The sequence below is a fragment of the Sturnus vulgaris genome, chromosome Z, assembly GCF_052056855.1.
Source record: "Sturnus vulgaris isolate bStuVul1 chromosome Z, bStuVul1.hap1, whole genome shotgun sequence".
NCBI lineage: Eukaryota > Metazoa > Chordata > Aves > Passeriformes > Sturnidae > Sturnus > Sturnus vulgaris.
Window position 1 is genome coordinate 8,165,227 of NC_142283.1, and position 14,786 is coordinate 8,180,012.

The 14,786-nt window shown below is 40.4% G+C and overlaps 1 protein-coding gene across 3 annotated transcripts in view; it reads left to right on the plus strand.

Moving 5' to 3' along the window:
• PLPPR1 (phospholipid phosphatase related 1) overlaps window positions 1-14,786 on the plus strand; it is a 122,697-nt gene that overhangs the window by 45,452 nt on the left and 62,459 nt on the right. For all 3 annotated transcript variants that reach the window (XM_088157374.1, XM_014883885.2, XM_088157375.1), the window contains exon 2: window positions 11,943-12,050. In XM_088157374.1, coding sequence (XP_088013500.1) covers window positions 11,988-12,050 — 63 coding nt within the window. In that variant the 5' untranslated portion in view covers window positions 11,943-11,987. The remainder of the gene's footprint in view (window positions 1-11,942; window positions 12,051-14,786) is intronic.

Consider the following 14,786-nt stretch of genomic DNA (forward strand, 5'->3'; position numbering starts at 1 on the left):
GCAAGCTGAAGGATAGAAAACAAGAGAGGGAAGATGAGATGGAGCATGCGAATTGGGAGAGAGTAAAATTTAAAAATGTATTTTGCAGCAAAATAATAAGTTTAATCAAAAAACCTGTAAGCAACTCCACTATGAGATTGTGGAGCTGAGGTGGTCTCCAAAGCAGGGTGCATTCACATCAAGGTGTGCCTGAAACAGTCCACTGGGGTGTGAAAAATATAGCTTTGTGCCATTAATAAATTTTTAGAACTATGTTTATTTCATCTCTAGCTTACAGTTTTTACTTTTTTGTATGTTTTACAAGTTGCGTAATTTGTTAGGATGGTGGTACTTTGGGAAGGTGGGGTGGTCGTCTCAGATTTTTTTCACCTGGTACTGTTTGCAGTTGCAAAAGTTTGGAGATTACTGTGGTGAGCCCTAGATGTAGCCAAGATCTGCATGCTGCACGCAGAGCAGCTGTGGTGAATGGTCTTGCCTCTAATTTTGTGAACTACATGGCCTGTGGCAGAACCCTGGCAAGAGAAATAGGAGTCTTTGGGAGGAAAACAGATGATTATAAACTAAAGTCCTAGGGCTAGGAAAAGACAAAGAGGTAGTGCAAACTGTGCCTTTGAAAAGCACACCTGGGGACAGGAGGTTGTGGCAGGTACCTTTGCTCAGCACCTGTGGAGGGCGTGGAAGCAGCAGGGCAATGCTTCAGTAAATATCACTGGGGCATTTGGAGGGGTCAGCACAAGGAAACAAATAAAACCCAGTGGCCCCAGTCTCTCAGTCCCAGCCGACAGCCCATCTCTTGTCTTGCTGGGGTTCACACTAAATTAAAATGTGGAGACTGGGGAAACTGTGCTTCCCAGGAGCAGCTGCATACAGCTATGGCTATTGATACCTCCAAAACCACTGGATAGCAGGTGCAGAGAGTGACACCTGCTCTTAGGACAGCTACCCCATGGAATCAGGGAGTGGAAGAGAATGAGGGGCTAAGGACTTGCTCATAGCAGAGCAAAGAAGGGAGGTGCATACAAGATGAAGCACCCAGAGTGCTGTATTTGCTGCAGTATATAAAGCATTCCAGTGCTATGGATATTGATGACTTAGCATTTCTTGGCTTTTTTTTCCCCTGTTCCTGTTTTGTTTGTGCTGTCACATATCCTAACAGAGTGATGCAATATTTTTTATTCTGTGTCAGTTCTCATGGCTGAGGTGACAGGAGAAAAATATGAACTAAGGGAAGCAGAGAAAGAAGATCAAATTTCAGGCTGCATTAATCTCCAAATCAGAAAGCTATTTCCTTTGTGAGAATATGTATATTTCGTATTATTAATATTGATTGTGCTTAGTAGATTAGGGAACACAGTGTTTCAATATGTAATTTTTTTAAATGGTATCTAAATAAACATGTATGTATACATACCTAGAGAAATGAACTCCAGTGCATTTATAAAATGTGATGTTATGAGCACTAGAAGCAGCAACTGTACATAGAGCAGCCAAATCCAGAACTGCTTTCTGTGATAAACTGGGTTTTAATAGAGTACATAAGTCCTTCAATGTTGTGAATGGGGTAGCTGCACCTTTGTATAATGCTGCTTTTGGGGTATTTTAAAAAGGCAGTGTATAAATTGGTGACCCTCATATGGGCAGAAAATAGCAGTTTTTTGTAAAAACCAGTTGCCTCCATGCAAAAATGCTGTAGGTGTGTGTGATATGCAGTCTTACACCAATTTGCTGGAAATCATTTTTCCACTTTTAAAGAGCTAAACATATAATTTTTGAAAATTAGGATAATGGTATTTTAGGGGTGAGAGCTGTGCATCAGCAGTGGAGGACTATTAAACAACACGTGATGTTCTGATGGTCTACTTAGAAGGATGGAGGAAAACAGCACAGGACATGATAGCATATGTATATGCTTCTGTCAGCTTTTAGTGTTCAAATGGCTATTTAATCATATTCTGACCAAGATCACATGCAAAATTGCTCCCTTTATTTTCAGCTCATAGTTCCTCCTTTGCAGGCTGCAGTTGCATTTGAGTTTGTGTGAATTTTTATGAATACACATTCATGCTGGTGTGTAAGCATCCACAAAATACTACAAGCTGTATTTCTGCATACAGTTGACCTGAAATAGGTGCTTGTCTCATTAAAACTCGTACAGAATGTGATTTCAATAACAACATACTCTTAGAAGTAACATTAAGGTCTCACCTACAAGAATTTCAGAGTTCTGAGTCACTTTAATTTTTATAGTTCAGCTGTTAGTGTAGGCTGTATTGGCTTTAAAAATCAAATACCTTATAGCTCAAATAATGTCTGTGTGAGCTTCTCTGAGGCCTCTATAGGTGTCACAAGACAAAATTACACAGGGAAGAGCACAGACCTCCAAGAAGACCAGGAGCTAATCAGGAGCTTAAATCCACAGAAGTGTTTGCAGCAGCCTTTCTGGATTCATAGGTGAAAAACCTTGTTTTTCAGTCTGTGAAAATCTAGGGCATTCTTGTCTATCGAAATCTGCATTGTGGCTTTGTAGCCAGACAAATTCTATTGCCTTTTCTAGTAGCAACACAGATTCTGAAGTAATTCTGTGAGGACAAGGGCTTGTCAGATCTCAGTTGTCAGGGCTTGCCTGAAGCTTTGTTCTGCTCTTTTAACTCTTACAGCAGTTGTCTGAAAGAGTGATAGATGTTACCTAATCAGTTTTAGCTTTAGCTTGCTTTTATATGGTTGTATAATTTAGTGCCTCTTTTTATAGTAATCTTCATCAGTTTCTCTGCCTAATGGGTAGAACTAACAAGTCTCTATTCTTTTAAAAATAAACTGTCTGAATGGCAGCATGGAGAAGAACAGACATGGGATAATAGCAGAGGCTTGGAAACTGTGAACACAAGATGGTACCAGAGCCAATCAAGCTACAACCAGCACCTCACCCCCCAGGGGATGCTGAGTAGAGTAAAGAGGAATGAGCTCTCCCCATCAGCTCTGGAGCCTTTCTCTTGGAGACAAGCTGTGGCCAGGGACAGTTTGCCATAAGCCTCTCTCCTATTCCAGGCTAAGCAGGATTCATGCAGGAGTCAGTGGATAGCATAACAGTACAGAGAAGGGAGAGGTATTACAGGTCTGTAAATTCAGAAATGTTTTTGTTCCAGTCGGCAGTATTTTATAATAGTAATAAATAGATATGGACTAATAAGTTCTTTTTTTAGACTCTTGTAGTTTAACAATACATTCTTAAATTCTTGACTGTCCATCCAGGTAGTGTTTGTGAGGCCCACATAAACTGCATGAGCTGTACTACAGTACTGTCCTTAAAAGTGGGCAAACTGGGGCAGTGGGGTTTATACTTGCCTTCCCTTGGCTGCATAATAGACACAGAGATTAAAAAAAAGAAAGAGGAAAGCAAAAGAAAATTTTTTTCACTGCTATTAAAAAGAGCTTCTGCCAAGGTGTTTTGTATGAAGGAAAAGATCAGGTATGTTGGAAATCCTTTGTCTTGGCAAGGGATGAAGGTGGAGATTTATAAACCAAGTGAACTGACAAAAGATCCACCTAAGACTGAGCCAGGTTTGCAGGAGCATGAGTCTATGCCTTCCTTGTGTATCCCTGACAGCTCCATGCCAACATGAACACCAGAATATAACAGGAGCAAGGGGCCCTGCCCCTGGACCTCGTTGCCAAAGGCTACACTGTGGTGAGGCAGTTGTTTGTTTACTTTCATAATATTACAGCTTGCAATCAATACTCACACAGTTTGCTGAGCCCTGAGGGGACAAAAATGAATGGGTTTTTTTCTTTCTATCTGGAGTCCACTGGCTTGTGCCTATTACATGACTAGTTTTTGAAACAGCTTACCATGATTTTGAGAGGAAATTTCCAATGCAGAATTCATCCCCTGGAAAATAAGAAACATCAGAAATAAATAGAAGCATGCTGATCACCTGATTTTCATCCCCTTACTCTGTCAAGCATTGCTGTGCTCTGTTCCCTCCTGTGCTCATCTCAGTATTTCTGCCTGTTGATCTTTATATTATGACCTGTGTGAGGACCCTCCAAAAGTGTTGGCTTCCTAAGTTGTCACAGAAGGGTAGTGGGAGGAGAGGGCTTTGGAAATTTACTCAGAGATATCCATCTGAGGCCTGAGAGTAGCTGGCACTTTGCACGAGATTCATCCTTGCACTTAAATGTGTTGATCAGCAGCTTGTTTGGACTTAATGCTCAGCAGATATGGCACGTAAGAGCACCGTGCAGCATATATTTTTGAAATATGTTTTTAATATTGGGATTCCCAAAATTAGTTCTATGCAGAGCTGTGAAGCTCCATTACAAATAAAAATATTTCTCATTCTTGCTAAGACATAAGCAGCCAATTGTTTTTTTTAATAGCTCAATAAGTTTCAGTAGGACAGTTGGCTAGGGAGGTTTTGTAAAGAAGAAAACAAAGCGAGTTTTCTTAAGTACAAATTTTCTGAATGAGGAAAATGTCTTTGAATAACTTTTTCTTATAATACAATATTTTAATAATTTTTAAATAATATTAAAATATCTTCTGCAAAACCCTGATATTTTTGGGAAGGTAAGGGTGGGGTGTTTTCCAGGGTCTGTTGTATTGATAGATGAAATTTTCAGTATTGTGGTTTTGCATCACAGGGAAAAGCTGTGGTCTGTTTTCCTGTCCTACCCTCCATCCCATAGAAGCTTTTCTGTAGCTTATCCAATTTTCCTCTCATCTGCACCATGACATTGTTATTTTCTGTATGCTTTCTTCTTTCCCGTCTATGTCTCCCTCCTTTTTTTAACTAGTTAAGAGCCTGAGGTGTAGGCTGCTGGTTTTTCCTGCTGAAATTACCCAGTTTCCTCAATGCCTGCTGGTGCTTTGCATGAGGAAAGCCATGTGGAATGGAATTGGTTTCAGAGAGTGAAATTGGGTCACAAGCCCTTCATGATAGTATCCCAAATACCAGGGAAGATCACTGGCTTCCAGCCAGAGTCTTAGAAGACTGTCAGGTGTAAATCAGGAATGGTGTTATTTTTTTGTGAGGCATGAAAATGGACATTGGAACATAGAACTCTTGTGCAGCAGTTTACAGATGGGGATTTAGCATAAACAGGGTATCTGTGTATCAAGCCCATGATTAACTGAGTCAATCAGCTGCGGTTCTGGATCTCAACTATGTTACTTTTGGAACAATAGCCTGCTAGGTTTTCAATAGACTAATCATGTAATTAATCTCTGTAATTCAGAATCCTTTATGTATAGGAAAGGTTACTTTAATGCAACCACACCTGCCATTTTATTGCTATAAATACCCTTGAAGATAGATAGAGTTTTAACCAATCAGAAGTAAAAGAAACAACCAATGCCTTTTGTATTTGTTCAGAAAAGATCACAAGGCAAATTAATTAGTTTAATTAGTCTAAATCAAGATGACGTGCCTTCAGGTAGGGTGGGTGGAGGCCAAGAAATAGCCTTTATTTTTCCCACAGGTATTTTATTTAGATTCACTTTAAAGTTTGACAGGCTAAAATGAGAGCTAGAACAGTTAGCTTTTTTTACTTAAAGGAGAGATAGCAGGACTGTCTTGTAATGGCTTGGATAAATTTAATGGGTTTTGGGTTTTTTTCCAGAGACTGCTTGTTATGCTTGTTATTTTTTTTAAAGAATTCCCTAATGAATCTCATAGTCAGATTCCTTCTTCATTTATCATGTACCACTAATCCTTTTGCAAGAGAGGAGCATTATCAGCTACAGCACACCACCACAGCAGGTAAAAACTTTTATTCATATGGTTTTGCTGATGTGATACCACATATAGGTGTATTGCATTCAAACCAACACAAAGTAAGTGATACAGTGAAACTTTTCAGAAGGAATTCAGTGGCTCACCAAATGGAGTAGACCAACCACAATGACGCTTTCAGACTTGCTGAACAAGAAGAGATTCAGGAGTTTGAGAGAGTACAAAATAGGTCTTGTGGCCATTTTGTTTGGCTTTCTGGATATTTGCATGCATTTACCTGCTATTCACACAGACATGTTTGGGTTCTGTTTGAAATCTATGAAATTCTGGCCAAGTGGTGTAAATGAAAATTCTGTTGATGGAAGCTGTGGAGTTGAGATTTCACTTTCCTCCCCACAGTGAGAAGTTGTTACAAGGCCTCTGCTGTGCTGACATAACACTTGAACTCTCTTGAAGATGTAAATGGTGCAGAGCCCTTATCAATCTGCCTGTCCATAAACTTTGTACTGATGCTTATCACTCAATCATGGGATATTTTCTACTCGAAGCTGGTAGCAAGGGAAAACAACACTAACAGGATTCTTGAAATCTAAGGCATCACTTTCTTCTAGGTATCTGCTTTGACACCAGGGATTCAGCAACACATTTTTAAGAGAATGAATTTAGGAATCATGGTAGTTATTAATGTATCTTTTCTTCACAACCATAAAGTGGGTTTCGTACTAAGAGTTATCATTTCAGATATGCTGTATTTATTAGTTATATTTAGATATGCTGGACTATATTACTTCAGTATCACTGTTTGCCATGGAATGGTTTTCTGTGTCAAATGCTGAATATGAAGATGTGACTTCTGCTAGGAGAAAAAGGTCAGAATTCTCATCAGAGAAAATGCTGCAAAATTGTTTTTCTGTAATGGTGAACATGTTTGGGTTTATTTTCCGTATTGTTTTTATTTATTTCCTTGCTGCCATTAGTGATACGTAATTAGTTTCTTGTTTCAGGAGTCTGTGGAGACACCTGTGAGAAGCACTTTCTCTGACAGGGCAATTTATTTGAATGGTGTAGCTATTGAATGCTATAATTGTCCCAGCACAAACCAGGAGAAGTTCTAATAAACTGTATTCTGGGGTGAGATTTGGATTAAGTAAACTTGAGCTTCTGCTTTACCAGTTCAGCTCTTATAAATGTTCTGGCCAAGTGGGTCATTGGGCTGCTTACACAGGAGACAGCCACCAGCCAAGGCCCAAAACTTAGCACACCACATTTGTTTGTGATCATTTGTTTGTGATCAGCCACCAGACAATTTCCCAGTTAACAGCTGAAGATGAGGTTTGGACAAACATTTTCTCCAGTCTGACACCATGTTACTGATCCAGTGGCCATCATGTTGGTGGCTCTCTGCCTCTCAGTTCACAGTCAGTGGGTGAAGGGTTCTTTGATGATATAACCAAGTGTCTTCCCTCTTTCCCAGACCCCACTGTGTGTAGAACACACTTCCTGAAGGGCAACATGATCCAAAGGATAACTTTCTCATTTGTAGGTAAAAATTAGTGTGTTGTGGGCCACTGAGATAGTGAACTGAGTGCCAGTTGTCTGGTACCTTCCAATTGTTGCAGCCGTGATGTTATTTTCTTAGTTTTACTGTTTTCAGGCCAGCGGTCTGCATTGCGTTTGGGTGCAAGCTCTGATGCCACAAAGCCATTTGTGCCTTTTGTCACACGGTTTGGCTTTTGGAGTGATTCATGCCACCGCTGAGGTTTCAATTACTCCAAAACAGTAAAGAAATCTGTACTTGGAATACACTGACTGTCTTTTGCAGTACCTTTTATTCCTTTAGCCCTTCATTGTGCATCAGTTTGGAAGAGACCTCTGGGGAAGACATTTTAAGCCTCTCTTGTCCTGTTGCAGCCTGTTCAGGATTACAGGCATGCTGATGCAGAGGTTGCACTGGGATAATGCGGTGCCTTTGGACATGCCAGGTGAAGTCACAAAGAGAGAATGTGAGGTTGTCACATCTTGGGGCATGCTTGATCAGCCCTTCTGCTTTAAGGTTGCAGTGTGTGTTCTGCTGGTTCCAGCAGCAAGCAGTCAGGAAACCTGTATTCCTAAAATGTATGGTGAGGACTTGTGTAGGAATTAGCAAGCACATTTGAAGTGCAGAGACTGTGTTGTCAAGTGGACAGAGCAGTTGACAGGAGTCTCAGAATGATGTGTCTTTCTTCAGCCTATACATTGAGTCATTGTGTGATGTTGGACAAATTGCTTCCACTGTTTCCTCCCACAGGAAATAGAGGACCCTGCTTTACAGTGAGATCTCGAAGAGATAGTATAATATATTGTGATTATACAGTTCTTTGCCAAAGCTTGGATAATCACTGTTAGCAGCGGCATTAATTTTAATTTGTTTCCTTAATTGAATGGGGGTTTGAAATATGCAATGTGTGTTTCAGTTGGGCAAACGAATAGTTATGGTGCAGAGGTTCTGGTGGTACTTTTTTATTTGTAAACAGAATTCATATTTTAATGAGAGTAAAGATCTATATAATTTGAAGCCAATTGCCAACAGAGGTTTGCAAATTGCTAACAGAAGGTTTAAGTAATTTACATAAGGAAATAATGATGTTTCAAGTATCTTTTAGATTGTTACAGTTACAGTTGGTGTTCCTGCTAATGTAATATTTACACCTTGTTTTGGAACAGTGCTGCTGAAACGATCATGAAACTAAGAGACAGAAATCCTTTTTTTGTGTGTGTTTGCATCACATCCTGGTACCAAATGGCCAGTGGTTACCCTCCTCACCTCTGGTCAGAGAAAATTTGGGATTCTGCTGTGGGGTGGTGTCCCACAGGTGCCAGTGGTGTCTCTGCTGCTGTGGTTTATGCAGTAGCTCCTGGATTTCAGGCTGGTGGTTTCTGAGCTGCTGAAAAAGAAATATGCATTGATTCTGATTAACTGAAACATAGCTGAAAATTATGATGAACAGGGCCTGTTAGCTTGGCTGGATTGTTGATTTGAGTATTTCCCACAGATGGCCAGGTGCCACACACTTTGGTATGGCCATATGTGAAATACATTGTTTATCTTCTCTTCCTACCTGTGCCGAGCATGGCTTCAAAAACGGAGGTTTGACCACAGACAAACGGAGGTTTGTCTCCTGAGGAATAGACCCCAAATTAACTGGTTGGATGACTGATCACACAGAAAACAGTCAAATGTACTGTGTCTGCTGCAATAACTTAACACCATAAAGGCTCAGTGAATGCTAGTTTGTCCTAGATATGTCCTTCTTGCTGTCTGCAACATGCTCACATGAAAGGCTTTAGAACATACCTGAATGGGGCATTCTAAAAGCAATTCTCCTGGATGGATCCCTGCAGCAAGAAAATCTCTTCAGCTTGAATTGTCTTTTTCTTTGCTGTCCTTTTCTTTCAGTTTTCAGTTCACTTATTTATATTCTCTGTCCCCATTTGTTCTCCCAGGAGATGCCAGACAATAACCTCCTATGCTGTAGATATGAGGCTTTCTGAAAATGCACAGGTGAGGTAGATTGAGCAAGATGAGAACTAATTTTAATTAACTCACAAATGTTGCATTATACAATTATATATATTTGTTTTAAGAGTGGAAGCACCTCATAATACCAAAGCCTCAGATCATTAATATTCCCTCTACAGTGTTTCCTAATTAGTTAGGATAGGTTTGACCAGTTCTACTCTGGTGCTGTGATAACATACCAGGCCTGAAAAGGTCACAGCTACTGGGATCTAAAAAGACTGTTACAGGTATGCTCACATGAGTTCCTTAGTAATTCAGTCAAGTTGGTAGAAATAATAAATGGACAAGGCTGTTGCTGATATTTTAGCTTTTATTTGCCACTGCTTTAGTCAGAGGCCTTGCACGCCAAAAATTTCTTCAATGTGACAAGATCTTCATGGATTAGAGAACAGGACTTTTACTAAAACTTGTTTTACATCTTATTATGATTCTTTGAGCAAAACTAGGTTATTTCTGACTGCCGTGCAGGCTGAAGCATCTGGGGTTTGCTGTAATCCGTGTTTTGCTGTCAGTATCCCTAGAGGATTCATTTCCAGCTGAAGAGAGACCAAAGATGGTGCTCCCTCCAAGACTACATCTTTGCTTCCCTCTACTCTTTTGTTGAGTAACCTGATGAAAAGACCAGCTATGACAAGCACTGGCTAGCTGAGAGTTTTCCCACAATCTGGGAATTAGGGGATCACAGAACCATTTGACCTCTTGCTACTTAAGCCTGACACAAATGTGTGATCACATAGGAGAGAAGTTGGCATGTAAAAGCTTTCCCATAGGCAGTGCAGCTTTTTAAACCAAGAGTGCACAATACACTTAAAGGAACAGGCATGGTGATAAACATCTGTAACGTCAGGGGTCCCCTAATGTTAAATCAAGCAATTTAACCTTCAGTTAAATTGCTAGTTTCTTTGCCAAGTTACAAAGCCACGTGGCACAAGAGATGGGGGTATTAAAAGTGGTGTTAAAAATGAATTTCTGAATCTTTTTCCATAGTCCAAATGAGGTTGGATTACCTTGTCTTTTTTTAGGCAATGACACTAACCTCTGAGATAAACCCCATTTTACCCAGTAAGTATAGTGAAGTCTGTTTGGAAAATGAGGTGTTTTGAGAATATTTGTACTTTAGAATGGGCCGCAGTGTAAGATGTGAGTGTCTGAAGCACATCACAGGTGACGTTCCTGACTATTTGGTTTGTCCTGAAACTGTATTTCTCAATGGTTAGCAATTCAGAAGCTGTTCTTGACACAGAGTGTGACCTCACTGGAGTCACGGTAGGTCTGCTCTGCCTAAATCCATCATATACATAGTGTATTTTACAACTCTGGGTCAAACTGTGAAGAGCTAAGGAATACATTAAGTAGTTCATAGGTGGTGAGACAAGAGCCTACATCATGGTGCAGGTGGCAAGCACTGGCAGCTGATCCAGCTCCTCCATCCTAACCTCAGATGAACTCACTTGTGCTGATCATGGTATTTCTCCCAGCTGAGAGCTGGTGAGAAAGCAGTGACTCCTTTGTGAATCTCACAGGCTCCATATGCCAAGGCCTGAATTGCCATCCAGATGCCAGTGAGGTCAAAGAGTCATGGGAAGATGCTGTGCAAAGCATCCTCTGCAAAATAGCTTTCTCCTCCCTGGCCGTGACACATGGAGGTGCTTGTCATCAGGGCAGAGTTTCTTTGTGAGTGCTGGAACTGGGGCTGGACCCACCTAAACCTGTGCTCTTGCTTGATGTGCTGAGGTTAAAATTGATAGCAGAGGATTTTGATTCTCTCCTTTGTCTCATGCTTTGTGCAATCCTGCATCTGGTAGTCTGGGCTACACACTGCTTTTCCAGCTCCACCTTCTCTCCTGCTCTGTATCTCCCTGTAGAGGCATTTAAACCAGACTTAGCTTCTTGATGTGTTGCCTCATGCATGCAGAAAAAGACACACACTGTCAGTAAAATTTCATTGTATTAGTTCTTCTTTCCTCTGCTTTTTCTACTTTTCGTGCAAAAAGAGTGTCTTAGGACAGTGTTATAAGGTTATGTTAATTAGAATAGCCAGTAGCCCAAAGTAATGCTAACTGGGTGGAGTTTGGTGTGTTAATGTATGAAATTTTATCAGGACAGAAAGGCTCTGCAGAAAGGGCCCAGGTCTTCATTGCGTTTTTGTTGCATTTGCTTGTCACGGGCTGTGAGGTTTTGTGCAAAGCACATGTTGTCATCTTGAGCAGATTTATACAGATAAACATTATGATCATGTATGTGTACAGTCAGTGTATGTAAGCATGTCTCTTACTGAATTGCAAGTTTACAAGTCAATTACAAAAATCTCCTGGTTTAAAACACACAGTGGGCAGTTCAGTGAGCTGAAAATGTGATTTTACAGTTCTGAGGAAGAATCTTGCTTGGGAGTGTATTGTATTTAAGGACAACTGTTGGATTGCTTATCACCCTTCAATCTGTATATGATGTATCTTGTAACCTATGTCTGTCTCTTCTTTTGTGTTGCAAAGGGAGAGCTTTTTCAGGATATTTTGTACACAGTTAGACCTTGATGTTCATTGTAGTCTGTATCCTTGGTCTGTTAAGTCAGTGCTCTATGTTATGAACTTCATTTTGGGGTTTGTAAAAATGTGAAATATACTGAAATACCTCTGTCTTTTCTTTTTCAGGATATAAAGTTTTGAACAGCGCCTCCCCAACAAGTGTGATGAGAAATGGCTTTAGGAAACAATACCCAGAGAAGTTATTCCATCATCCCCTGCTTCATCTTTGTTGAGGTGAGTGCAGCATTCAGCTGCCAAGCCTATGCAGAAGGCAGCTCTTCCCTGGAGGAATTAAGTAATTTGTTAGCCATTTTATTTATAACAAAGGATGCTGTCTTAGTTGATCACATAGATATCCAACTTCATACTTAGTGCCATCAGATCCCCCTGGAAAAAAGTCCTGCGTGGGTTATCCAGATCTCAGGTACAAGCCTGCAAGAGCAAGTAGAGACAGTGTGTATCCAAGACTTCTCTGTCTGGTTTTCTGGCTAGTCCAGTGGTACTTGGCACATAATGGGCAGTAGCTGCAGGTGTAGGTCAGCAGCAGGTGATTGCTCATCTTCCCAGTCTTTCCTCAGACCTCTCTCCATCGGTGCTGCACAGGGACTAAAACTCATTCAAGGAAATTTGTGATCTCACAGTCTGACTGTTCATGGGCTTGGAAAACAACACTCAGCTCTGATTTCAGTTCAGGTGGAACATAAAATGTAGATGAGGCACGTCTGACCTTTAAGTGTGATGAAGAAGCTTAGCTAGGACAAGGGCTGAGAACTGTCTAGCAGTAAATCTACAGTTAATGCTCCATGTCCTTGTTAAAGGCAGTTGGTGTGGTGGGTTTTTTAAACACTATTTAATTATTTAATTATTTAAATCCATACAGATGGAAGTTTGTGGTTCTTCTTTTACTTAGCCTAACACTGATGGACTGGCCAACATTGATTTTTGAAACCTATGATTGTTCAGCTGGTGCTTATAAGGCTGGGACAGTTTTCCTGGCAAGGGAAGCAACTCTGTTTCCAGGGAGGATGAAAGCTCCCATCAGTTTTAGATGGTAAAAAGGAGATAACTGCCTGTAAATAACCAACTTCAGAGCCACCTGTCTGATGTAGTTTGGATGGAATGCTCACTCTTTGGCCTTAGTTCTGAGGAAACTTGAGCTCTTCCATAAGAGAAGTGCCAGGAGCTGTCAAAGGATTAATTGTTGTTCTGATGGAGGCAATGGGTCGCTGCTCTATACTAACAGAGAAAGAAAGGGTAAAAATGAGTGAAAAGCAGAAATGAGGTCAGAAAAACACCTGATAAGAAACAATCAGGAATGAGATGTCTCAAATTTACTGCTTAAACAAGCAGCTCTGAGGGCTTTTAGTCCTTCAAAGAAATGAATGATGGGCCTGGTTGGCAACTTATGACAATGACATAAATTGTTCCTTCTGCAGACAAGACTGATATGAGGATTTTTAGCTCTATAAATATACATTCCTTGTCCTTTCACATATTGCTTTGCTGATTAAAACACAACATTAAACTAAAAATCGGTCAAAACCAAAGAGGTAGTGTCTGAAAAGATGTTCTCTCTGTTACGTTTGATAAAAACGTTCTTTCTTCCCCTCTTTGTCCACAGTACAGATTTTTAATGTAGTACTACTGGGACTACAAATTCATAGACTTGTGTCAAGCATGGTAGCATTAAACAACAGGAAATCTAATTTCCTGCTGAGAGTGCAGAGATGATTGATAGTAGCCATTCCATCTGAAAAGTCCCTGTAAATCCTAAGGCACACTGGAGGTGTTCTTTCCCCACTGCTGTGCTTTTGAGACTAAAGTAAGTGCTTTTTTTTTTTTCCAGACAAACTGCCCCAGACACCAAGCCCTGTGCTGGATTACCTGGGTTAGGACAGACCCTATTTTTGTTGCTTTGAAGCAACCATGAGAACTGATTAGCAGTATGCCACCTTGCTGCTGCTGTGAAAAGCAGGATAGCTAAAAATAATGTTGCCCGCTTTCCTGACAATGTTTTTCTGTGGGAAAGCAATCTAGCAGCAGCCGTGCTAGCTGATCATGATAGGAAAAGAGATAGTCAGTAAAAATTATCCTAGGCATGTTCCCCAGAGTGTGCTGCCTCCGCCACTGGAATCTTGTCCTTTGATTAAAAGTTTTGAGATATTTGCGCTTAAGAAAATAATGCTGAGCCTTGATTACCATGTCAGCTGCCCTGCCAGTAGGTATTTGCTAACTGCCTACTCTGCAGTGTGCCTTCATGAAATTGTGGTGGCAGAGGTAGAAATGAGGTGTCACAAGGAGTTTGGACAATTTAAATACCAGCATGGTTCAGTCTGTACAAATATGACACAGTTTTAGCCCTTACTCTTACTTTTTTTTTTTCCCCATTTAATTTTCCTCCCGCTGAACTAACTTGTAGCAGTTAGTTATTATGGAACCTGACCTGAAGATGAGTGGCTCATTATAAAAACTTAAGCCCTGTGCCTGACTCTACAAATTCCTTTTTATGTTCAAAATTTAAAAAGTTTTAATGGTAAAGAGATAACATGTGATGTCTACTCTAAAATGACAGAAGTGTTTAATCAACATTTTCATTCCCTAATTTGAAATACAATGTCACATTATGAGTGGATTTAAAGACTAAATAGAGAATCATTAAACTAATTTTGATCCACTTATTAAATCCGAGACCCTCTCCCAAATAATGCAGGCAGCTTTCTGGATGACTCCTTATTATAAGAGGTGTCATTACAGTCTGGCATTTGTCATTAAATGTCTGTGAAGATTTGGTGCAGTACATTTTGTTATACACGTAAACAATTTACTAGGATGTACAGGAGACTAAGATTCTCCTTTTCCCTGCCCTCCTTTGCAGACAGCATCCTGAAAGGAACCTTCAGGAGGCTGTCTCCCAACCTTGGTTTGCATTAGGCAGATGTTAAATAGTGTAAAGGTGCCCTGTTCCATAGC